Below are 24,787 nucleotides of genomic sequence, written 5' to 3'. Positions count from 1 at the left end.
GAACAAAGCAGGATCTAATGAGCATATAGTAAATCCCTTGGCTCTGCAGCACAACCACAATAAGCATAATAGCTCTCACTGAATGAATCCCTTGCAGCCTAAAAGCTTTTTTCTTTAAAATGAAATAGCAACCTTGCAGGATTTAGTGTAGACAATATGCAAAGATCATTTAAGGGTCTGCTGTGGAAAGAGAAAACAAATGAGGATGACTCCACTTAGGGTCCTTTGAAAAGACCCTTTGTGATCACTTCATTAGTCAGTCTGTTTCAATATTTTCTTATTCAAGAATGACTTTATTCTAATTGAAGCATCAATAAATCCTGCTCTTTATTCTTCCTCCCTGTGGTCTCAGCTAAAATGTCAGGAAGCATTTTATCATTTTTCAGCCTTCTTACTGAAGGCTGAGCACACAGTAAGTATTATTTCATTAGCAAAAGGCTGAAAGTGTGAACTACTGGTATTGCACGAGAAAGCTGAGAACTCACTTTGAGGGGACAAAAAAAGTTTAACAACTTTTACTTTTTACTTCCACTCTGGCTTAGCTTAGGTAACAATTGAAGGGAGAAGCTGTTGGAGGGTTAGTGTTGTGCTCTTCAAGAGATTTCTGTGGTCATGTGAACCCCTGTATGTCAAGGAAGGCATCCCTGCTCTGACCTAAGGTATCCTCGCTGATCTGCCCCGGCATCTGACAGAGATTAAATGTGGTTTGGAGATGGCTGCTGTGCTCAGCTGATCTAATCTTGAGCCTCTTTTAAGCATTTTCTGTGGGCTGGACTGTGTTCCAGAAGCAGCTGCTGAGCTGACCAGGCAGCATTGCCTGGTGGTTTGGTGCAGATTAATAAAGCACTGTCTGGCAAAAGGGGTATTTTCCTAAGAACTTAAATGTTGCAGGAGCTCAGCTGCAGATTTGCTCATGTAAGCTTAGTGTACATAAAACTTTATCCCTTGCTGGGCTTTGAATTTAGAGGGAGATTTTCTCTATGGTCCATTGGGATAAGGGAGCAGAAACAACCTAAAGCAATCACATGAAAGAGATGTGAGGAACAGGAATAACAGGCTGGTCTTTAATGCTGTTCAATATATCCCATACAGATTGTATTTTTCCAAGGCCAATTTGTTGAATTTTAACAGTTACAGTACAAACAGTATCTGTGCTGTCATATTTACAGAAATGACTGACAGTGATTCTGTTGGTTTGGGAAAAAGTTGAGTAAATTTGTAAGAAAGCAGAAAATTATTCTCATCAAATCCATTCTTAAAGAATATGTTATGAGAAGCATCTGCCTGGGACAATTAGCAAACTACATTCGAGATACCAAATTTCATTTACTTTAGAGAGGAAAAGTTATTTGTGCTTGCAAAACACAACATACATGCTATTAGACCAGAAGAAATCTGCAGCCTCTTTCAGACTTGAGGAGAATTCAGAGAAAAATAAAGTTATTATCTCTAATCCATGAAGTTTGAGGGTTTGCCTCAAGCCAGTCTCTTTCCTGTGCCTGTCATTTACATGATTGGAGCTGTTAACATCTCTTGGAGCATTTTGAGATGCCAACATTCATTAATTTGCTAAGAAAAGCAAACCTTTGAAAATTAAAGCCTTGCACTTAGGCTGTCCTGTTTCCTTCTCCCATTCCTCACTGCTTCCTCACCCATCAGACCCTGCTGACCTCCCTGAGCAGTGATGCCAGGGAGGCTGGAGTAGGGGGGACTTGCCCAGCATCCCTGCACTGACTGAACTCCCCTGAAGAATTCCTGAACCACCACCACCTTTTGGAGTTGGGGATATTTTATTCTTTGCCATTTGAAGTCTGTGTGTAAAGCCCAGCAGTGTGGCAAAGGGCATCCTGCCTGTGCAGGGGCAGGCTGCTCTTCTTGCTCTGAAGGGTTTTTGCAATTTCCATCTCCTATCAGCAAGACATTTCAGAGAGTCTGGAATTTTCCTTGCAGAAGGGAGATCTGCTTCCTACATCAAATCATCAGCTTCTTCCCCAGACATGCTTTTTTTCAAAGGTGCATTACCCTTTGTAAATGTTGTGCAAAATATGGGTTTATGGAGATCGGATTAGTGGTTAAAGCATATGGGGCATTTTTAATATCAATTTAAATCCTATCTCCTCCCTTGCATAGCAGCCAGTCTATTAATTTATCAACCCCGCTTCTTTACACACAAAGTTTATCTTTGCAGCAAGATAGCAGCTGCTGAGGGTGAGTTTCTCTAGAACGTGTTTCAATTTCGTCACGCTTATCTATTTCCTTCTGGAAAAGGGTTAACAGAAGGGTTTTATCTTCTCCTGGTGTTACATCTGAGATCTTAACTGGCTTGAGGTTCTGCGTAACCTCTAAGAAACCTGTGAAGGACAGCCTCTAAATTTGGCAGTGAAGAGCCACCAGACAAATATAAAACATGCATGTGTTGAGTGTTTCATTGCAAGAATGTTATTGTTCTGCTGCATTTTTTTTTTTTTTTCTGAAAGCAATTCTTCTGTAAATACCAGAATACCCCAAGGGATCAAAGCTAAAAGGTCAAACTAACAAAGTATTAGAAAAAAAAAAGCTAAATTCTAACAAATTTTGAAGGCTAATCAAGTACCTATGTAAAAGTTGGTTTACTTTTCTATAAAGAAAAGGTATTATTTTGAGTCTGCTGTGAAATTCACATTAAATTACTCTGCAGAAGGATCTTGCAGCACACCTTTGAACTCTATTGTAATAGTTCTAGGAAAAGCAGCAAGCTTCCAAGTATTCCTCACTGGGACAATTGAAATATTGATAAAAATAGTAATCATAAAGCCATAATACTAGAGCCAAACATATCCTGACTACTTGTATGGCTACATCTACTCTATCCTCCCTATCTCTGCTTCTCTCTTCAAATTAAGTTATTGCTGCTTGAGCCAGGAAAAAAACACGAGGAGAGCCCCAGGTGAAATTCAACCCTCCAAAATCATCAGTCCAAAAACATTGCTTTGTGTTGCCAGCCTTCCAGGGCCGCAAGAGTAAGGGATGGTATTGACACACTTAGGAGAAGAAGACTCCTAACAACAGAATTAGCTTTCATATTTGAGCTAATAATTTGCCACACTCCCTCTACATCTGCTGTGAGCAGATTATCTGCAGACTGCTTTGAGCAGGAGTTGAGAGCAAAAAGGAAGGATTGTCACTAAGTCAATGTCAGGATCAGTCGACCAAGGACCCTTTTGGGTCCTGAAATTTGAAGGCACAGGTCAGAAGTTTATCCTGAAACCTCTGACAAAACAAAGATCTGTGGATCTTGAGATGTGATTTCTTCCTTTTTTCCAGTCTCTTTTTGGCAGCTAAAAGTCTCTCTGATGTAAGCTTGTTTGTCCCAGCGTGGAAAGATTTTTGCTCTATAAGTGCACCATTAAACAGCACAGGCTATTTTGAGAAATGACAGTTGAGACTTATTTAAACCATAATTATGGCTGCCTTTAAAGAAGATGATAAAAATGCAGTTGATGAACAAAACGAGACCATGTGATTAATTTTTCCATATGATGTGTTTGATTATGACAGCTCCCCAGTCTCTAACAGCTTCCTATGTGAAGTGAAAAACAGAGAGAGCACTTCATCTAGCACAGCTGATTAAATATGACTATCTAGGCAGCTCTGAGAATATGTGGAAGAGAAAATATCCATAAAACTCCATTACACAACAAGAAAATGTCAGGCTATAAATTACTTTGGAAAATCAGCTTTCAGTGAACTACGTAAATTGTCAATATCAGAGATGCAAGAACACTAAGTGTGCTATATTCATGTTAATTTTTTGTTTCTGGTGTGGGCACTAGAAGAGTTGGCACATCCCTTAAGGGCTGGAGGATAAGTACAGAGCTCCCATGTTTCAGATGGGAAAGGATTTTGTTGTCATCTTTCAAATATACTTTGAAGAATCGCTTCTGATTCAGACCTTGGTTCGTGGCTGAGTGGAGAGAGAAACTGAAACTACAGCATCCTCTTCCTGTGCAGGTCTTTAAGAATTAAGAATTACCTTCCTGTTTGACTTCACCAGAGTGGGAATTTTCCTGTACCTGCAGTACACATGGATTTTATTTTACACTGTGGTGTTCAGGGGGCTGAAGAGGGCTCAGTGGTGCCTGCTGTTGAGAATTTACTACATGTCTTCCTGCCCTTCAGGTATCACAACTTCTGTCAGAAATAAGACTTGTCACCTCAAGGAACCATAATTTGATCCCTCTGTCAGATCCAGCTGATAAATTAAACAAAAAATATTTCTTTTGAACACTGCACTTTGGCAAAATTTCTAAATGGGAACAAATACCTGTTTTTAATGTTGTCAGAAGATTGTGTTGTTCTATTTTTGCAACAAAGTTTTGTGTTTTCAGTTTAAACTGACCTTTCAGATTTAAATATATATATATAATCTTACATTAAAAAAGCTTTTAACACCAAGCAGCTATTCTGAAAATCATCAGTTACTCAGTTTCAGAAAAACCTTTGTGGGAAACACAGGTGGAGGTAACAAAGAGCTTGTGTTTCAACCGATGAAAACATTTAAAATTGATGTTATTCTTGAAATTTAGGTCAACAAAATTTCTGAAACATGTGGAGATTCTTTCATCATAGAAAAATCTTTTCCAATCCTGCTGTAGGGGTGTGTAGGCAGTCTAGAAGACATCCATTTCTGGTAGTCTTTGCCTTGAAAATCGAAGAAAACCTGAGATCCCTGACTTTTAAGAATTCCCACGCTGGAATATCATGAAACAGGGATATCTGAGCTGCTTTAAAAACTCCTCCATCTCTTCTGCTGTCTTCACTCGGAAAAGAAAGTTTGAAATCTGAAAGGCTACTTCTGTGGAGTGCTGCTCAGGTGGAGTACAAAACTGCTCCATAAAACCTCAGAGCCCTGTTCCAGCACAAGGGTTTTGTTTCAGGATGTGCTGAACATCCACGTCTGAAGTGCTGCTGCTGGCAGGGCTGTGGCACAAGTGCCAGGTGACATCCTCTGCTGGCTGTATCAGAAATGAGGGGCCCTGCTGCCACATGTGTGTTCTGAAGCTGGTTCCTTCCATTTTCTTACTGCTGGAAGATGCAGACTGTGATTATTCCTCTCAGGAAAGGCCCACTGAAATATCCACAAGTTCTTGGAAGGAGATAAAGCACAAAGCTGCTACAGCACCCAAGCATGTTGTGCAGTGATGCCTCCAGAGAGATTGCTAACTATGAAAAATGGGCTCAAAGCCTCAGGGTACTGAAAATTTCATTAATTGCTTGGTGTTCTATATCAGTAGAGAAGCTGGACTAACCCCAGCTTTACCAGAAAAGTCAGCAGGTTTTAAAAGAGATGGAGACCAACATGTTGCAAATGCCTGGGTCACTCTCCACTGGAGTTGATTTGTCATCTATAAACTTGTGATGTTGAGAGGAATGGATGGAACTGGTGTGTCTGTGAAAAGGGTATGAAAGTGTTAGCAAAGGGTGGTTATTTGGAAGCAAATCCCACACACACTGAAGTGTCCTTTCCACTATTACATGTTCTGGGATACCTCATCTCTCCAGCTGCTTAAATCAAAGGTGTGTTTGATGGAAAAAATAGTTGTAACAGAGAATCTGAGGCTTTTCTTTTTCTCTCTCACTGAACACCAGGGTGTTTAAACTGAAAAATTCACAGCAAGGTACAAAGTTCTTAAGGATCACAATCTTTACTTCCAGTCTAAGTTTTCAAAGTTAAAACTGTCTTCCCAGCTTTTCCTTCACACTGTGGTGCCATTTTTATTTTTACCTATTGATTTTGCTTTTAGTGAGATCATCTGCACCAAATTAAATAACCCTGTGCAGTCACTTCAGTGTACAAAATAATGTGATATTCAATTTACAGAGCACCAAGTCCATGGAGAGGGAAGAGCCCTCTCTATAATCAGCAAGAGCCTCTTGGGAGCTGCAGCCACTCTCTTGCCAATGGCAAATATTAAATCCCAGGAATAATACTAAAAATACTAAAAATGGCAAATATTAAATCCCAGGATATTTTTGAGCTCTGACATTTGCTCTGCAGGCCATGATGCTGTTGGAAACAGGTCTCACCTGCAGAGCAGGAGACCACATCAGCAATATTCTCTCTATATGTATTTAGGAATGGATTAGCCCAGCAGCCTGGCTAGCTCTACTTCCTACTAAGTGGTGGCCAGGCTTGTTTAACTCCTTTTAACTTTAATTTTTTTTAAATCCTGATAAAGATGGTAGTTTCAACCTTCAGCAGAAAGTACATGTGGGAAAATGCGTTTCCTCGGAAAACTTGTTAGTGTTTGGCAAGAATTAAAGCTTGGCACCTTATTAGCCTTTCTAAATAATGTACCCAAGTTGCCTTCAGGGAGCTTTGCTGATGCCCAGTTGAGGCCATGGCAGACAAGACACGGCCTCACCTCAGATTTTCTCTGATGCATAGAATGTGATGTCCAGCTGGCTGCTGCATAAATAAACACTTGCCTGTAGGACAGCCACACCTCAGGTGCATAGGAATAGCTAATAATTAGTGTCAGTAAATCATTATAGTGCAAGCCACAAACATTATCACTCAGTTTGTAATTTAGTCCTGATGTGGGTACTTCTTCTTCTCAATACTTAATATGTCTGTTTATAGAAAAGTTGATTGAGATAATTAGCAGTAAAAATGCTAAGGTAACACGGCTATGGTAACATTTAAATTGCTATCAATTTTGTTTATAGCAGCCTAAAGAGCAGTGCTGAAATTAGAAATTAGCTACAATTAGCAAATAAATTGAGTGTCTCTTGGAATTACTTGATCATGTCTTAAAACGTTGCACAGTGTGATGCTCAGAGAGGCAAAGCTGAGTCCCTGGGCTGCTCAGCTGCACCAAGTCAAGGAGCACACACTTGGCTTTGCTGCTGCTCCTGGCCTTCCATGGAGCCTGGGCTGTTTCCTCACAGTACATTTAGGAGTGCATGCTGTGAAGCCAAAAAAAATTTTTGCTCTAAGAGATTTGTCTCTCCATGGGGAAAAAGAAGGCAAAGTGGGATTTTCAGTGATGTGCACCCTTGTGGGGAGCAGCTCAGAGACTGAACACTTCCACCTTCTCAGTAAATGAACCTTGAGACACACATTTAATGTTGGAAGCTCCATTTGAGAGGAATAACTTGGGCTGGAAATGTGTTGTTATCCCAGAAGACAAGGCATAGATATGGAAGTCAGTTTTCTTTGATTGCCTGAAATGTGTCGCTTTGGAGGGCCTTGGGCAACATTTTATGCTCACAGTTAGAAATAGTTTGCTTCCCCCAGTAAGGTACTTTAAGGATCCTGCTTGATAAGTGCTTTACAGAGGCATGTAATTATTTTCCTGGCATAATTTCATAGTTTGATGTGGAAAGAAATGTGTTGTCTGCTACTGTTAAAATGGGTCATTAAGTACAGTTTTGAGAATGAAAAGAGGAGGGGAATCAACCAGTTTCAGGATCAGCCACTGACTCACCTCTCTCTTACCTGACTCATACAAGAAAACCTTCCTCATTCTTTCACCCTTTGTTAGAAGCAGACAGGCAATGGTTTTCTGCATCACAACATGCCTTTCAACTCTGTGTCCAGAGAGGAGAAGGTGCTGCTGAACCTCCCATCCTCCTTCTTCAAGCCCAAGTCTTGAGTACTCATCCAAATCTCACATGACGGCTCTTAACTGCTGGGATCTTGCCCAGTTTTGGATGCACATATTTGATTATACTACAGAAACTCTTCTATTTAGTGAAAGTTTAAGTAATTATTGGAAGGGAAGGAGAGAAGATCTTCACTTTGTTCTTAGCCATGTGCTGAAAGCGTGTGGGGATACTGAGTCATGTCTATGCTCCACTGAACAGCAACTAATCTTCATGAAGTAAAACAGGAGACCTTGTTTGGCCTGGAAAGAAATGACCCACAGCTGAGCAGCTGTGACATTTGTCTGGGATGTGGAGAGATAGTGGCACGATGATGTACACCTGGTGATCCACAACCATCTGACTCCTTGCCCCCTGTGCTCTGCATCCAGTTCTCTTTCTCTGGGGTTGGAAATCCCATCCTTATCCAGGGAAACATCCCCTGCTGGTGGTAAAAGTTACGTATTCCCAGAAAAAAAAAAGTTGTCTGGGGTAAATTCTGACATCTTGTAAAGAAGAAAAGTTTCCTTGAGTATTTCCTGGCTGTTCCCTTCCTTCCTTCCATGTCTTCAGCAGATGTTGCCTCTTTAAAGAACAAAATGGGGCTGAGGGGAAGGGTAAGAAGTGACTGAATGTCGGTGGAAAGCAGTCCAAGGGATTAGGGATGGGGCAATCACACCACAGCCAGACCCACGCTGAGAGCTGAGCACCAGGATCCGACAGGGTGTGAGTTATCTGGCCTGAGGCTGCTGCTGCCTTTTTTTGTTGTGTTTCCTTCAAAGCCAGGTGTCTGTGTTCCCTGTGGATTTCATCTGTGGGGAATTTATAACTGATAAATAACTGTTTGTGTTGAATTTACAGATGAGCTAAACTGTTTTCTTTAATGTTGCAGTTTAATACCTTTTCCTTTTCAGGTTTTTGTGAGCACTGGTATTCGAAGGAAATAAATCTGTCACTCAGATAATGTACTTGCCCTTGGTACCAAAATATATAAATAAGAGTTACAAGGTCATTAGGCATATCAATAGAAAGAAAAATGTGCTGTGCATGAAATAGCTGACTTCCAAGCTGGGTTGGGCAAACAGCAGTATACTAAAGTGTACTGCTTATTTCTCCTTCTGATCGTGAAAATCAATTAATTCCTTTCTTTTTTCTCTTTTTTTTTGGTAGCAGTTCCCCTTTGCACTGGAAACCCTCAGCACCTGTCAGTCCAAATTTATGAGCATGTTTTGCAGTGTATTCCATTTATCAAATGTAAATTCCAGTGGCCAGTGATTTACTACAGAACTGTTTGGAAAGCAGCAAGTAAATACTACCTAACAAAGTATTTAAAAAAAAAAAAAAAAAAAAAAAAAAAAAGCCAGAGCAGAGATCTTACTTGCCACTTCCCAAGCACTTCATCTTTATCCTTGGGAAGGCAGGTTAGGTGGAGAACTGCCCCAGTATGGTTCTGGAATGCATCTTCTATGGAAATGTACTTTTATTCTAAGTAAAAGGCAACCTTGAAAAGTACTGAATTATTGTTTCTATTTTAATATCTTTTATTTACTTCAGCTAGACTCTGCTACTCGGTGCAGACCTGAGGGAGCTGAATCCATAAGCCTCACTCACTCTGCGTCACTCCAGATGTCACTGATGCAAAGAGACAAGTCCTCATTGTCCCCTGCCGTGGAGTTCAGACAGTAAATAGCCAACAGGGAGAAAATTGCACAGTGTGGGTACAGTGGTATCTGGGCAGGCTGGCTGATACAGTCTCCACTCAGCCCCTTTTATCCCTCTTCATCAGCTCAGGGGTAGAGAGATACGATGATGAAAGGTCTGGAGCACCTCTCCTGTGGAGACAGTCTGAGAGAGTTGGGGGTGTTTAGTCTGGAGAAGAGAAGGCTCTGGGGCGACCTTAGAGCCCTTTCTGGTACCCTGTTCATGTGGCAAACACAGACAGATGATACAGCTGATTTCTGTTGAAGTTTCAGTAACAAACACTGGGTTAAAACAGCATCCAGGGCAGAGGTTAGCCCCTCACAATTTGTTCTCTGCCTAGTGGTCCCAAGAACAGGGATATTATGGTGAAGGACTTGTCTCTTTATGGCTTCTACACTTATGTACCTAATGCAGCCATCTGCATTCCCCTCCGACTCATCTGCAATGCACAGAGAGAGGTAAATTGGGCTATCCTTTTGAACTGTTCAATAGCCCTCACCTCCAAACCGCAAACACTCTACACACAGCATCTGAAAAGAAGCACTTGTATTGCCTCAAAAGGGGAGCTAAAGGCCATGTGGTTGTTTTCTGTGCCTCCCCCAGGTGTGGCAGTGCGGGGGGAGCATGGAGGTGCTGCCCTGCTCCCGCGTGGCGCACATCGAGCGCACCAAGAAGCCCTACAACAACGACATCGACTACTATGCAAAGCGCAACGCCCTGCGCGCCGCCGAGGTATGGATGGATGACTTCAAGTCACACGTTTACATGGCCTGGAACATCCCCATGGCTGTAAGTACAGGTCACACTCTGTCCTGAACACGGGCAGAAACACGGATGGCTGTTCCTAATTAGCTCTTTGAGGTGAAGGGTGGTACTACAGCAGCGCAAAGTGGGCTAAGCTCAGGGAAAGTGCTTTGGTGCATGCTCAGTAGGGAGAGTTCTGCCATGTGAACTTGCTCCCTCAGTCTAAGTTTAGTTGTGCACTCAGTCCACATGGTTGTATGCAGTGACACAGATTTATAATTTAACCGGAGCAAAATGTCTCAGGTTTATGTGCTCCCCAAGAAGTCGTTAATTTGGGGCGCCCTTAAACTCTGAGGTGTTCGTATGCTACAACGGTGGGGACGGCAGAAATGTCCATAAATAAATATCATCATTCATCGTGAGACTCAATAGACCTCACCAGCATAAAAAACAAAGTATGCAATAAAAGAATCACACATTAAATAGCTTTATTGTCCACAGGCTGAGAGGTGCAGTGTGGGCACGTTCTGCTTCTCACCGCACATACGAATTGTAGATGGCATGTGGGGGCCTCTAGGAATCCATGTAATATAAATATTAGATAAACTCTAGGTTTGGTTTATCGCTTTGTTCTGTAAGCATATCACATGCTACATCTGCACTGAGCATAATTCTTGCAGAGAAGAGCTATATGTTATACCCCAGCCACGTGGAAGCTGGCTGTTGCTGTGTTCCCTAGCTGTGTTTGCACCCAAGTTATTCATGTGAGGGGTAGTATACACTGATCTGTAGGTAATGGTGGTTTAGTTAACCCTTATAGCAGGGGTTTGCCCAGAGCTGATTGAAGCAAATAGAAACAGGAATGTTCCTGTCAGAACAGGAAGATACACAAACCCAGCAGTGTCTTTGGGAATATTCAGTTATGACCTAGAGTTCATCAAAGTCATGGGAGTCTTGTCAAAGACTTTATTAGATTTAGTCTGTCCTAAACATCTACTCATACTGTGGTACACAATTAATATGTGAAACCCCATTTTTGTTCTTTCCTCTTACAGTTTTTGAAATACACATACCTAGAGGAATAATGTGTCCTCCTTGTCCATGCGATGTCTGAATATGTCAGATATTCTCAGAGCTCTAGATTCACTCACTGCTGTTCACTGTTGGACACTCTGTGCAAGGTCTCTGAGATGTGTTTTTGGTGACTTCTTTTGGCACAAGAGGTAATTGCAGAGAATTATTTTGCCTTAACAAAAGGCAATACTGCATAACTTTTTCCACACAAGATTTCTGTGACAGTAGGAGGAAGACAGAGCAGTGTCCATTAAAGATTCCAGGGGCATTTTGGCCCTGTCTGCACACATAAAAAACACTTGCTAAAATGGTCAATTTTCAATTAGGAGATGAAAAGTTAACCTCTGTAAATTTGCTTGCTTGATGACATCTGCAAATGAATTCTGAGAAAAGATGATATTTAAATAAGCATTTACACCAAAACATGATTCCCTTTAATCTGAGCTTACTTATTGATGCAGTTTTCTGTGCTGAGCTATACAGCAGAGCTTTAAAAAAAACCCAGGCACATCTACAATAAAAGACATAAAATCAGCAGAAGTACTGAACATTAAAATTTTCTTTCCATAAAATAAATTGATTGATTGATAAAATGTGCATCATAAAAAAAAGCCTATTAGCTCTCAGGAAAAGGAAGCTGAAGTTAGTGTTCATTATACTATTCACTGTAGTATTGGATACAGATGGCAGAAGTACTGTACTGGAATAAGCCATCACAAAAACCTTCTGCTAGGGAACTAGAAACCTTGCTAGCTGGTTAAAAAGAATGTGTCCACAAAGTAAATCCTGTGGACACCTCATTCTTACACCATCAAACTGTAACCTGCCCATGGTGACTGCAGCTGGCACAAAGGGTGAGCACAGCGTTTTCATAGCTGCTCAATTTGCTGCTCTTGTGCTCTGCAAAAAGGGCAGTGTATTGCCTCATTTTAAACAGGGAAGAAAAGAGGCAAGTAAAATACATGCATTTTCCCATACCACAAAACCAATCCAAATTAATTGTTTTATAACTCCCATCTTTTGTACAAATCACAGGTTACTGAGAACATGTGCATAATGTGTATCTGGATTAGCAGATGGTCTTGGGCACACCTGCAAGATCGTGTTCCTATAACCTTCAGCAGCAGGTCAGCGTAGCTTTATTTTAGTTAACCAAATACTTGGTACATCCCCACTTATGATTTATTCCTCAACAATTTTAGTGATAAAGGAATCTTACATTGAATGATTTATTGCACTGAGTGCCTCGGAGGATTGCTCTCCTTCCATGCAGCCTCAAGTACTACGTAAATTAACATTCATTTGAATGGATGCTGCACTGAGGGCTCCTGACAGAACGTGCATCAGCAAGCAGCAGTGAGCACAGCAAACTCTTTATGTGGCAAATAGGAAAACCTGTTCAGTATTACACTTGTGTTCTCTCCTGAAAAGCAGGCATCTGTTGGGGATCTTAATAAACCCTGAGCTAAGATTTGCTGCTGCCTTGTAACCCTGCATTAGAAACAATCTGTAAAATGTACAGATATTCTTCTGGAGGAAAAGCACAAGGCACTTCGGCGAGATCTCACACAAAACTCCCCAGTTTCACTCCATTTTATTAATAGTGTCGGAAAAGGGTTTGGATGAGGTAACTCTTACTGTCTTAATGTTGAACTGTGATGATTTACAACACTTTAAATCAACAGACTCTAAGTCAGGACCCACCAGTTTTAAATGGCTGACTTTGGTCATATTAACTTGAATCTTCCAGCCGGTGACTTTCATGGGATTTGTATTTAATCATAAATTAAATTCTGAAGTAGAATTATAAAGGTTTTGAGTTTAACTGCATTCTATGGCTCAAGTCTGCAAATGAGCTCCAGTTCTAGTGAAAACTGAATGCTGGTCTATATGAATGCTTAGTGGAACTTAATGACTTTCTGAGCAGCTTTACTTTGAAGTTTTAGCAGGTCTGTTATGACGTCATTTACATTACTGAATACCCAAATCTCTTACTAGAGTAAAACATGACCAAGCTGCTGTATTTTCGATCAGAATTACTGCCTAATTCTAAATGAATCTGAAAGTAAAGGCTTCAGGACTGATTGCAAATACTTAGAACTCCTGTAAGTAACAACATTCTTACTTTATTCTTATTATTTTGATTTATTTTTGGTTTTTGCTTGTTCTTTATGGTTCTTTTTCCACTGGCTTTCATTAATATTTATTGTCTGCACTCAACAGCAGCTGTTTGATGAGCTGCTACTTACAACAAAAGAAGGAAAAGAGGGAAATACAGCTTGGTATACAAAATGAACTCCAGTTTGATTTCAGTAAAGATAGCAACCATAAAAGCAGTGCAGTGAGATTTCTTTATTGGCTTTCTGCTTTGCAGAACCCCGGAGTTGACTTTGGAGACGTTTCTGAAAGAATTGCTCTGCGACAGCGACTGCAGTGCCGGAGCTTTAAGTGGTACTTGGAGAACGTGTACCCTGAGATGAGGGTTTATAACAACACAGTCACTTACGGAGAGGTAGAGTATGTCTTTGGGAACACATCGTGGCTGCATTCGAGCAGTCCTCTCCTTTCAGTGCTGGGTGTCAGGATGTGCAGAGCAATTACAAATCAGCACAGCAGCGACAACAAAAATGCCCTCCCCTCCTTTTAGTCAGCACCAAGGAGTGTGGCTTTGGAAGCTCCGTTCCTTTCGTTGGAGTGCAGCTGGTGAAGTCGTCCACAATGACGATGACATGCAACCTCCTAGGCTCTCATTTTAAAATACTGAGACATAAGTTTGAGGCAATCATTTTCCCAAATAAGACGCCACAGTCATCATGAAAAAACATCAGTGGTCAGCAGAGCTAAAACAATTGTGTACATGAACGGCAATTAAATCCAAAGGCAGGATATTTTCCCACAAGACAACTAAATGGACACTGTTCCTTTCTCTGCCACTTGATTGACTTCATATAAAAATCAGTCAGGCACTTGAGACACTGATACAAAGTGCAAGTTCTATTGCATAATATCACTTTGCATCCTAATACAACTATCCCCATCAGGAACTGAGAAAAGACATTGAGCAAATTCAAGAGGAGCTGTTGGTATCTGTCAGCTCGGAGGACGTCGTTAACAATGAAGAACATTGGCAGAAGTGCCAATGTTGTGTCAATTATACCAGACCCTGAGCAAGCTGGGCTCTAAAACAAAGTTTGTTCCTCTTGAGCTGTCACATAGAAGGTTCTTGAGTCAAACAGGAAGTTCAGTGATGCAAATATCTATTTCTTTAACAGTTTAAATAAAATAGAGCCATGCAAGCGATTTAGCTGGTATAAACCAGCCTAGGTCCCTTTCAGTTGTACTTTAGGCTTCATCCTAAATGACACCGAGCTTGTTATTAAATACTTTCTCTTCTGGTTGTTTTCCTGGAGGAAAAGACGCCTGGATTTTTGTGAGTTTCAAGGAGAATAAATGTATTGAGTAGATGTGAAACAGATTGAAACAGTAGTAAAAATCTATTTCCTAGTGACTCAATTCCCATTTTTTTAAAGCCATCTCATAAAGCTGTCTTCATCTTCTTTAGCCTTTATAGCACCCAAGCCATAAAATAAACCTCCTGAAATTTGGTTGTTTGTGAGCCCCCTTATCCAGTCAGATTCCCTGTTATGCTTGTACACTATAATATGAAGGATTATATACTGATTTTTTTTCTGGCGCCTTATGCAGCAGCTGTTCCTATATTGTGGGGGTGGCCAGACAGGTACTTCACAGTCTAAAGAAAAACTTACCTGTTGAGTCTTTTGAAGTGTCTGTCTAAGTAACTTCTTGTTTATGATATCCCTAAAATTTTTCTATGTCCAAAATACGTGTGTAATGTTTCCAACCTCAAGAGAAATGCCTGGATTTTAACAAGAGCTCCATCCCATTTTTTATAGACTTGTAAATTCTCCTTGTCTGGGGAGTGCAGGAATTTTTAAGTACCTTTGATCTCTGAACCTGTGCCCTTTCATAAAATGTGCTTTATGTCAGTTCTGTACATAACAATGTACTATATTTTCAGTTCAAATAAAATTTTTTCACATGGTTTTTTGGTTTTATAGAAGCAATAGGAAGAAAAAAAGCATGTCACATCCAACACCAGTCCTAGGTAGCTCCTATCCTGTTTGTAAAGCCACATTCTCAACAAATAGGGTCAAAATTTATGTTTGCACAATGGGAATTTGGAGCAAAACTTGGCCTGGGTTTCTTAGGGTGGATTTTAAGAAGTTCTGATCCTTGAGTAATTGCTGAAAATACATCTCTGCCCCAAGGTCTGCAAAGACAGCAGGTTGTCCAAATAATGTCTTTTCCTGGAGCAGATTCACTGGTGGCACCCTGTCGTAGCTGAAGGAGAAGCATGTGTCTCTCAGAGAGCAGTTTTACACAGTACTTGTTCCAAGAGCTGTAGCACAGCTGAGATTTAGCTGGACTGGACTAAAATCAGGATTAATTTCCAACTCAGCTGTTTTCGTTCTGATCTGGTTACAGGTGCGTAACAGCAAAGCCAGTGGCTACTGCTTGGACCAGGGGGCTGAAGAGGATGACAAAGCCATCCTTTATCCATGCCATGGAATGTCCTCCCAGGTAAATGGTGAAAATCCGATAATTAACAAGAAACCTTTAACTTAGAGAATATTCAGAAGATACAAAGAGTCATTTGGTATATTTGAGTTGTGTTTGGCAGTATAATTCCTGAGCTGCAAAGGCAAATGTCTGGCTTTACTCCAGCCTTGTTGGGTGCCTTTTCCAAGGTTGTCCAGCATGTGAATCTATACTTCAAAACTGCCAGTTAGGAAAACAGAAGAATCACATTATTTTATTTAAATAACAGGGATCCACTGAAGATTAATTAATTTAGGTAGTCTGTGTGAGGGAGCAGTTCTTGTTATGACATTACTTATTCAGGGTACCTCTTTAATTTAACTGTTCCTTGGTCCAACAGACTCCTGGGCAGAAATTATTTAGCAAGCTGCTGATTTGATTCCCTGAGAAGGCAAAAAGTTAAGCACATATTTAACATCAACTTCAAAGGGAATTAAGAATACCCTCTAAGTTAAGACTTTTCTAAAATATTTCTTTTCTAAAAGATTTTTTTTTGTCAGTCCCTGTGCATATTATTATTTTCTTACAGATGTCTGAAGATTTTAAAATGACATTTCTTCTTTCTGTGCTCGTAGTGATGTTACCTGTTTTTTAAATACAAGTAGGATATTATTTAAATCCAGGACTTGAGCTTCTTCTGAAATGCAATTCCAGTTTCTTTTGAAGGAGCATTTGAATCAAAACTATGTTAATGAACATTCTCATGTGTAAATAAACTCTGACCTTATCAGGCTTAACAATTATCTGAGGTTCAGTCATACATATATTGATTGGGAGTCCTGGCACGTGCATCACCATGGAGGCAAACTGAGATAGACAGTAATTCCTACTGGCATAATGTCTATCTTTGGCAGGATCATTATGGAATATTTGACTGACACTCTCCTAGTAGAGGTGGAAGGAGCAGCCTTTAAATAAGGTAAAAAAATAGCATTGCTTAATTAGATGTAAATTAGCTTTTCAAGAAGACTCTCGTTAGAGATGTTAAGGCGCTCAGAGAGAGTTCAGTCTCTTGCTCCATTCTAATCTGAAAGTTGCAAATTTAAGTCCTTCCAGAAAGTCCCCTAGCAACATCTAATCTCTATCAGTGTGCTAGCACTTAAAAGAGTAATGAAGTAAATGGTTCTGACTGCAATTTATTTTGCAATTTAAGTCCTTAACCTGCTTGTTTGCCTCCATGATTCCTGTTTCACAGAGTAGGCTTTGACTTCTGGAAGAAAATAGATGAGGGCATAAGTTATAGTGAATTTCTTTGAAGGTGCAACATGCCCAGCTTCTCCTGACTAACTTGGGGGTATAAAGTAGCTCCTTTTAGCAACCAGCTCTGACCAAGTGCCAATGGGACAATGTAGGTACATTCCCACAATCCTTCGACCCTGGTGGTGAGTCTGATAGTCCATTTCCTGCAGCAAGCCCCAGGTATCTTGGGTTTATATTGCATGATGAAATAACACTGTTCCTCAGATGATTCTGAATTTGGTAAAGAATTTTCTGTAAAACACAAAGAACACATTGTACAGTATGGCACATGTATTTCTTAAATGGCCCTACCAAGCTCTTCATTAAATTCCTTACCCTAATACAAGAAGAGTGCACAAAAATACCCAGATATTTTCCCTTTTAAAGAAATTTGATACTTCAAAGTATTCTTCAGATATTCGCGAAATATTTACTGCCTAGAAACTTGAAATTGGGTACTGACCCATTAAATCCTACAGGTAGGTCTTCAGTGTCCTGTATATGTGAATTTTCTGGAAAAGCCTGAAAAGTTGGCTTTAGACTTCACATTGCAGCCACAAGCTAGAGCTGCTTTGTTACCAGCACTGTATAAATACATAAAAAGAGAAAGTAACTCTTCTCAAACCTGTAAGATCCAAAGTATTCCATGTGTCTAAGAATTATCAAAGTATGGGAAAGGCAAAAAGTTAATTTCTCAAATCATCCTGCAGCACTTTTCATTTCCCTTTAAAACAAACAAACCAACCAACAAAAAACAGGAAAAGAGTTTTCATTCTGCAAGATACACCAAGTGAAGGTGATGAAGAGGTGATGTTTTATCTAAGTTGAGTATTTCACAGACAAGCATGGATTGGAGCCACTCAAATGCAGCCAAGTTAATTAATGATTACACAGCTGGAAAACTTCTGTCATCTCACTACAATTTACAAAATTAATTCAGTGTGAGAACCACAGCTGCACAAACCCTAATCAAGGATATTCAAGCACATAGCATGAAAGGTGTTGACAGCAAGCGTTTTAATATATTAAATAAACATTTTTAAACCCCCTCTTCTAATCAGCCTGGGTGAGCATAGTTGTCTGCTGCATTTAGCTTTCCATTTTTGACATTTTTCATCTCAAGCATAGGATATAAAATACCCCTACTGAGCCAAGATTTGGTTTATTTGTACATGCCTACTGAACATAAATTAATATAAATATGGAACTCACTTTCCCCAGCTGGGTTATCACTGGTTTTCATGTGTCCTACCAAAGTGAAAGCCTCTCCCAGTTCAGCTACAGACAGCCTTGTTTGTTGTTTGTACTCTTCAATTCTGACAAGCACCTTACCAGTGATTTTAGTGTACTCATGGTTCCATGGAAACCCACACAAGTCAGGCAAGTGTTTAAAGAAAGCTGAGCTAGGGATAAGATTACTGTCCATCTGTGATAAAACATTCTTCTTCTCTATGTCTTACCCTTCTGTTTCCCTTGGATGTTGTTGTCCTGCATTACAGTGGCAAAATAAAGCCACTCCACTGTGACTGCTCCATGAACAAAATGCCTTTCCCTATGTGTATTTTCAAGATCAGTTTTCACCATGATAAATCACATCTCTGTAATGACATCAGCTTTTAAATTTCTTTATTCAAACAGGGACAAGCTCTTTAACGGATGCTCTGGAATGCATTTAGCCTGAGTTTACATCAATTTAGTTTAATGAGTTTGACTTGAGCTAAGTCATTGTAAGCTAACAGCTAGGAATATCCAGACAAGGTTTTGCATCAGTCTGAGTCGATTTCAAAACCTATTTTACAGAAAAGTACTGTCCTTTTTATATGTGTTCATTGGATCTGAAGTTTGAGTCTAATGGCTTTCAGGAAAAAACTGTTTGCAAATACTGCTGGGAGAAACAGTCCAGGGCTACAGAAGATTTGTAAAGAAAGGAATGTATTTGAAGTCTTGAACTGCTTTGCCTCTGTGTGTGGCCTCCATTATACAATCAGCTGCAAAGCCCAGTGGTGCTATAGCGTTACATTATACCCTTTCATTGTAAAATAAATTTTTTTTAAAAAGTGGGATTGTGAGGACAGATACAACGCCCCCAAAAGTGGAATGTGTTGTTCTGGAAGCTTCTTAGAATGGTTATAGGACATGCAGGTTTTGAACCATCTGAGAGCACTTACACAGCCCCAGTGGAAATATTCACTGCTGTGAATGCTGTGATGTGGAGCTGGTTATATGGTATGTGAAAGAGAGGAGAACTTAATGAAATGGCATCTTGGGACAGAAGGGCCACGGTGAACAGCCTCCTTCTCCACCCTCCTCCCTTCCCTTTCACAGCAGAGAAAGGGGAGGCACTGCAGCTGTGAAAGAGAGAACTCCCTCTGCATTGAGATCAACCAGAAGGAAGGGAGAGCTCCGTGCTCGGATTCCCGGGGCTTGCAGCTGCACAAACAGACGGAATGAGAGGAGATGAAAGGCTCCACTTAAACTGTTGCTAAAGGACAGATATTTAACATTTTGCTGGGCAGAGATGTGACTGCCCAGACTTGCATGCAGGGCAGCAGGGTGGATAAACAGGTTGTTTCTCCACTTGCAGGAAGAGGTGGGTGAGATTCTGTAACAAACATGGAAGTTTGGTACCTTGTGATCTGTTTGCCTTGAGGGGACAGGTACTCTGGAGATGTACGGAGTTTGGGATTCCTGCATCACTCTCTGTTTCAGTTCCTGTGTCAGCTTACAGCTTGCCTTAACCTGCAGAACTGAGGGACCATTAAAAATTGCCTTTTGCCTGGAGAGCAATAGTGAGAGAGAGGTTAAATTGAGTGTGGAAAGCCACCAGGCCCATCCTAGTAACTGTTTCCTACAAACAATCAATCACCAATCATTGTAATCATTTGGTGCTTTTTCACTTGACTGGAAATTAGCAGGAATGGATGTTTTTGAAGTCAAATCCTCCAGTTAAAAGCTGCCATTTTCTTACCACATTGGCACTCCTGGAGGATCATGTTCCATAGGCAGCAGCACTGACTATTTTTGATCCAGGTATGGTGGCTTTGATAAACAACCTTTGACATCTTTTGCATTCTGCTCAGATTTCTGGATGTTGAAGGGAAAACTATCCTATCTTACATCAGTATAGAAGATGGTATCAGGATTAGATCTTGAGTATTTAATAGAGCACTTGGCTTCAGTGTCATTTATGTGAATCCTTCAGCTCTTCCCAGATAAAAGAGAAAGGCTGAGTGAAGGTCCATCCCCATGTGATGTACAAAAGTTTGCTTCTGTTCTGCAGCTCGCAGTTTGGAGAATGTGGATACTGAAGGATCTCAGCCCATCAAAACCGGCACAGATTTTTTTTTTTTTTTAAATTAGTAAGATTTAATATTTCTTAATAAAGGGGACTTTGTCATTTGATTTTGGCTGGTTGGCAGCAGGAATGGATTCGACATGATGTATCATGCCTACAGTTCTAACACAAATTCAGGGATTATTTCTTTGTGGATATATTAGTGACACTTAACATGAAATTTGAACACAGAAGCTATCATTTTCATTGACTATATCCCAGTTCCTGCTTTCTAGCCTGTAGTAATAAGCAACTTATTTTAATGCTTATTTTATTTTCGCAGTTTATGTTGTCTCTTGGAAGTTAAGATTGGAATTCTTTGGAGGGAGATGTTATTAACCACATAGTAGTTTCTTGAACCTTAATTTCTGGTCTGGTTGTGCAGAAGCAGGCACTACAGCTTTGCTATGTAATATGGTCTGAACTGAGATAATTCTTTGTGGGTGGCTTTTTTTTAGAATTCTATTTTATTGCAGAATAAGCCTAAATTTTCATGACTGTTGGAACAGCCATAAAAACTTGACAGAAAGTGCAGATTCAGGAAATTAAGCCCAAGCTGTTCCATTTGTCTCGAGATTGTACAGATAAGTTTCCTGTACCAAGCCATCCCTGACCCTGTTGAGCTGTAACACAACTGCCACTTTCAATACTGCAGATGGTTTAGAATAGAGTTAATGTATCTTCCACTTCTAAAGCCTGAGAGAACTGGTACTTTCTGCTTTGACAGGCTGCTCTATGACAAAGTCTTTCCCAAGTACATGGCCACTGTGATGCAGAGCACATGTAACTCTGGCTACTGAGATTCTGATGACAGAGAATGTTTCAGACTATTTTAATATCAGTACAGAAAATGCTGCTCATCTCAAACCACAGGGAAAATTGATCCTATCCTACAGAGCAGATAGCCCATTATAAACAGTGCTTCTGATTATCTACATAAGGCAAAGCCAACAAGCTTGTGGGGAGGTATTTTGGGACTACAGAGAGGTAATACAGACTGCAAGATGAATACATTTTCTGGTCATCTGGTCTGCAGCCATACCTGCAGTTCATTTGAACTCTGCTGAAAACCCATTAAATAGAAGTGTGAAATATACAATCAGGTTTTACTTAAAAAAAAAAAAAAAGAAAGAAAGAAAAAGAAAAAGAGAGAATGTTGTGTTTGCTTTGGATTTTTTTCCCAGCTCCTTTTTATGTGAAAAAACAAAGTTAATTTGTCAGACCTGGCAAGTCCATTCATAATTTGAATTACTTTGCTTGCTTGAGCTTCTTTCACATATGCCCCTCCTAACCTCAGAGTGGAAAAAAACCCCGAAAGTGTCTTGATTTAGTGTGTACAGACTGTGCCATGACAAAGGCACTGTTCATACCCAGAACATCCTCGTGTGGTTATCTCTCTGCTCTTCTCTCTTATGTAGGCTCTGTTCTACCTCTGTGCTTCACATGGCTGCTCTGAACAGAAGTGGCAGGTGGGAAAATGAACACATACTATGTCAAAGAGCATCTGGTCTGGGAGCAAGTAGACCATGCTCTTTTTACCACCAGCAAGAAATGATTATTCACAGCATGATTCTTCTGAGGTTAATAAGGATGGCAGTAGAAAGCCAGACTCTAATTTGAGTTTTTTGATTGACTCTTAATGATATCTCACACACTGGTCAGTGGCATCCAATAAATGGCAGGCACTTCTGACCTTCCTTCCCTTTCTTGTTAAGTAATTTCAGCCATATAACAGCAATAAGCCCAGACAGGCAGTGAATTTCCTGGGTGGTAATTGCATTTCTTTGGTGGCTCAGATCCTCACCCTGCAGCATCCAGACTCACAGCACACAAGCCACGTAGCTGACTCCACTCTGCAGTCTTTTGGCACCTGGCTATTGCACTTTCAGAGTAAGAAGGGCAAAATATTATGGTGGTTTAATGACTCTGGGTTTAAGCACAGAAGTGAGAAGTAGATAAGTCTGATCTGACGTATTGGCCTGCTGCCAAATTAGCATCGTGCATTTTTGCTTTAATGTGCTTTACACAAAACTGAAATACCAGAGTGTCATTGTTTATTATGTAGGCCTGAAGCATATGTTAGCAAATTTGCTGCCATTTCCTTCATGGTTTCTTTTTTCCTCTCATCTTTTTGGATACTGGTTGCATGGTTGGATTTTTTCAGTAACATTTATTTACAAAAACTAATTAGACTTGTTGCTATCAATAGCCTCTAACAGAGCTCTTAAGAACAAACTGCACGACAAAATTGACATTGTGTCCTTGTTAAATCAACTCCTGCTGAGTGGGCATGATTTACATATTGATTACTTCACTTTCTTGATTGCCCTTTTTACAGTGAAATACTGGGTGGGGAGTGGTGGGGAGCAGAAGTGTGGGAGAAGGGACTGTTGTGTTCTAGGTTTTACCAACAAGGTTCCCAAGCTTTGCCCTTGAGCAACATGTGCCAGACCCAACGTGCAGCAGGACAAAGGGCTCCTCACCACCTCAGAACTTTCCTTTCTTCCCCAGCTTGTCCGCTACAGCTCAGAAGGTGTCCTGCAGCTGGGGCCACTGGGCTCCACCGCATTTCTGCCTGACTCCAAATGCCTGGTGGATGACGGGAAGGGCAGGACACCCACCCTCAAGAAGTGTGAAGATGTCCTGAGGCCAGCACAAAGGTTCTGGGATTTCACACAGGTGTGGAAGAGCTCAGGAAGCCTTGTAGAGATAAATTGGAGAGGGATGATGCTCTAGAGGGTATTCCGTGAAAAACAAGGAGGTCTTTAGAGGGCTGTACTAGGAATTCTCCCAGTTGCCTTTTAGAAATAGTCAAATATGTTTTCCATAGATCATGTGCTACCCAGGAATATTCTTTCATTATTACTATAAATTTTGGAATATGCTTCCTAGGAATTTTTACTTATCCTGTCTTGGAATAGTCTCAATTTCTGTCCTGAAAATCAAGAACATGCTTGTAATTGTTTACTGTCCAGGAAATTTTGTGTCTAGAACTTTTCTAGAATTCATCTAGCACCTTTATGGGCTTTTTTTTTTATTTAAGATCTAGAATCTTCAAATCATTTTTAAGACTTTCAAAAGCATTATTACAGTTTCTGGGATTTCCTATTTCTTGGGCTTCTGGGATTCACTAGTGCTTTTTAGATATTTTCTAGTGATTTTGGGGATTTTCCCAACAATTCCTAAATCTACAATTATCAAGGAATTGTTTTGGTACTTTGTATGTATTAGCTAGCTTCTCGTAGGAATTTCTAGCACCTTCTGGGGCATTTATCACTTGATATATATACGGAAATTTCCATTCATTTCATAATGTTTTTAAGGATTTACAGATCTAGAACTAGGTTTTTTTTTAGTCTGTTCCTTCCTCTAATCCTTTTTTTTCCTTCTTTTTTTTTTTTTTTCCAGAATGGTCCAATCATCAGCAGAGACACTGGCCGTTGTCTAGAAGTGGAAATGTCAAAGGATGCAAATTTTGGGCTCAGATTAGTTGTACAAAGGTGCTCGGGGCAGAAATGGATGATTAGAAACTGGATCAAACATGGTCGACACTGACTGTGGGGCTGAGCTGCCTCTCCTGCTGTTGTCCATTGCTCAGTGTGCCATATCTTGTGAGGCATTTGTCTTAAAGCAAATTAGTTTGAACAGGTCTTAGCTCTCAAGAGTCCTCTATAGTTGGGCATTCCAAGGAAAGAAAGAAGAAAAAGAAAAGCCGACACACACATGCCCTGTTTGACTCTTCCTTGCTCCAGCAGATGATGGGGGAAGCTTAATGAGAGTTTTCTGTTGATTTGGAAATCTTGTGAAGATCAGAACTCAACAGGAAAGTGGATTCCTTAAGCTCTCCTAGGGGAATGGATGGACAGATCTTTCTATGCTGAGTTCAAAGGAGACATCTCAATACTGCCTCATAAAGAGAGTTCTCTGATGGGTAGCTTTTTAGCTTTAAGTTTTGGACTGGTGCACAACTCCTATGGTGAATAATTATGTGCCTTTTTTATTGTACTTCGTATAAAAGAGGACTGGAAAAATCCTACCTTTTCAGCATGTCTGGTTCATTGTACTAAACAAGAAGATCTGTAAATAACACTGGAAATATATTATAATATATGATACATTTCAAGGTTGATTGTTTAGGAGTCTCTATTTCTAGAAAGAGACTGTTCTGCAAATGTTTACAGGTGGTTCTCAACCTTTGAGCTGCTGGAAAGCAGCATTTTAGAGACCTCTTCTAGTTAGACACAGGTAAATGTTGAATAGGTAAAATAGCCACACGCTCTGTTATATTGCCACGTTTTACATTTGTTGGCTGTAGAGGCATCACAATTTAGCACTTGGATATTTGGCTCTCCCGAGGCAGTAAATGTACTGGCAGATGGATGGATTTCAGGAGGCCTCAGCTGGCCCCAAAGCCCTGAGTGTGTGTGGGTCCCTGTCCTGCAGGTCACT

The 24,787-nt window shown here is 40.4% G+C and overlaps 1 protein-coding gene across 1 annotated transcript in view; it reads left to right on the top strand.

Annotated features, from left to right (window-relative positions):
- The window catches only part of GALNT9 (polypeptide N-acetylgalactosaminyltransferase 9), a gene marked incomplete at both ends in the record, with an annotated part of 126,299 nt that extends 102,406 nt beyond the window's left edge, over positions 1–23,893 (top strand). Inside the window, 5 exons of the mRNA XM_082293783.1 lie at positions 9,931–10,116; positions 13,520–13,657; positions 15,652–15,747; positions 22,850–23,017; positions 23,747–23,893. Coding sequence (XP_082149909.1) covers positions 9,931–10,116; positions 13,520–13,657; positions 15,652–15,747; positions 22,850–23,017; positions 23,747–23,893 — 735 coding nt within the window. The remainder of the gene's footprint in view (positions 1–9,930; positions 10,117–13,519; positions 13,658–15,651; positions 15,748–22,849; positions 23,018–23,746) is intronic.
- Positions 23,894–24,787: the final 894 nt, after the last annotated feature.

This window comes from Coloeus monedula, assembly GCF_965178545.1.
Source record: "Coloeus monedula genome assembly, chromosome: 18".
In the NCBI taxonomy this organism is placed as follows: Eukaryota; Metazoa; Chordata; class Aves; order Passeriformes; family Corvidae; genus Coloeus; species Coloeus monedula.
The sequence above is the reverse complement of the archived record's forward strand: the minus strand, read 5'-3'. Positions and strand labels throughout refer to the sequence as shown.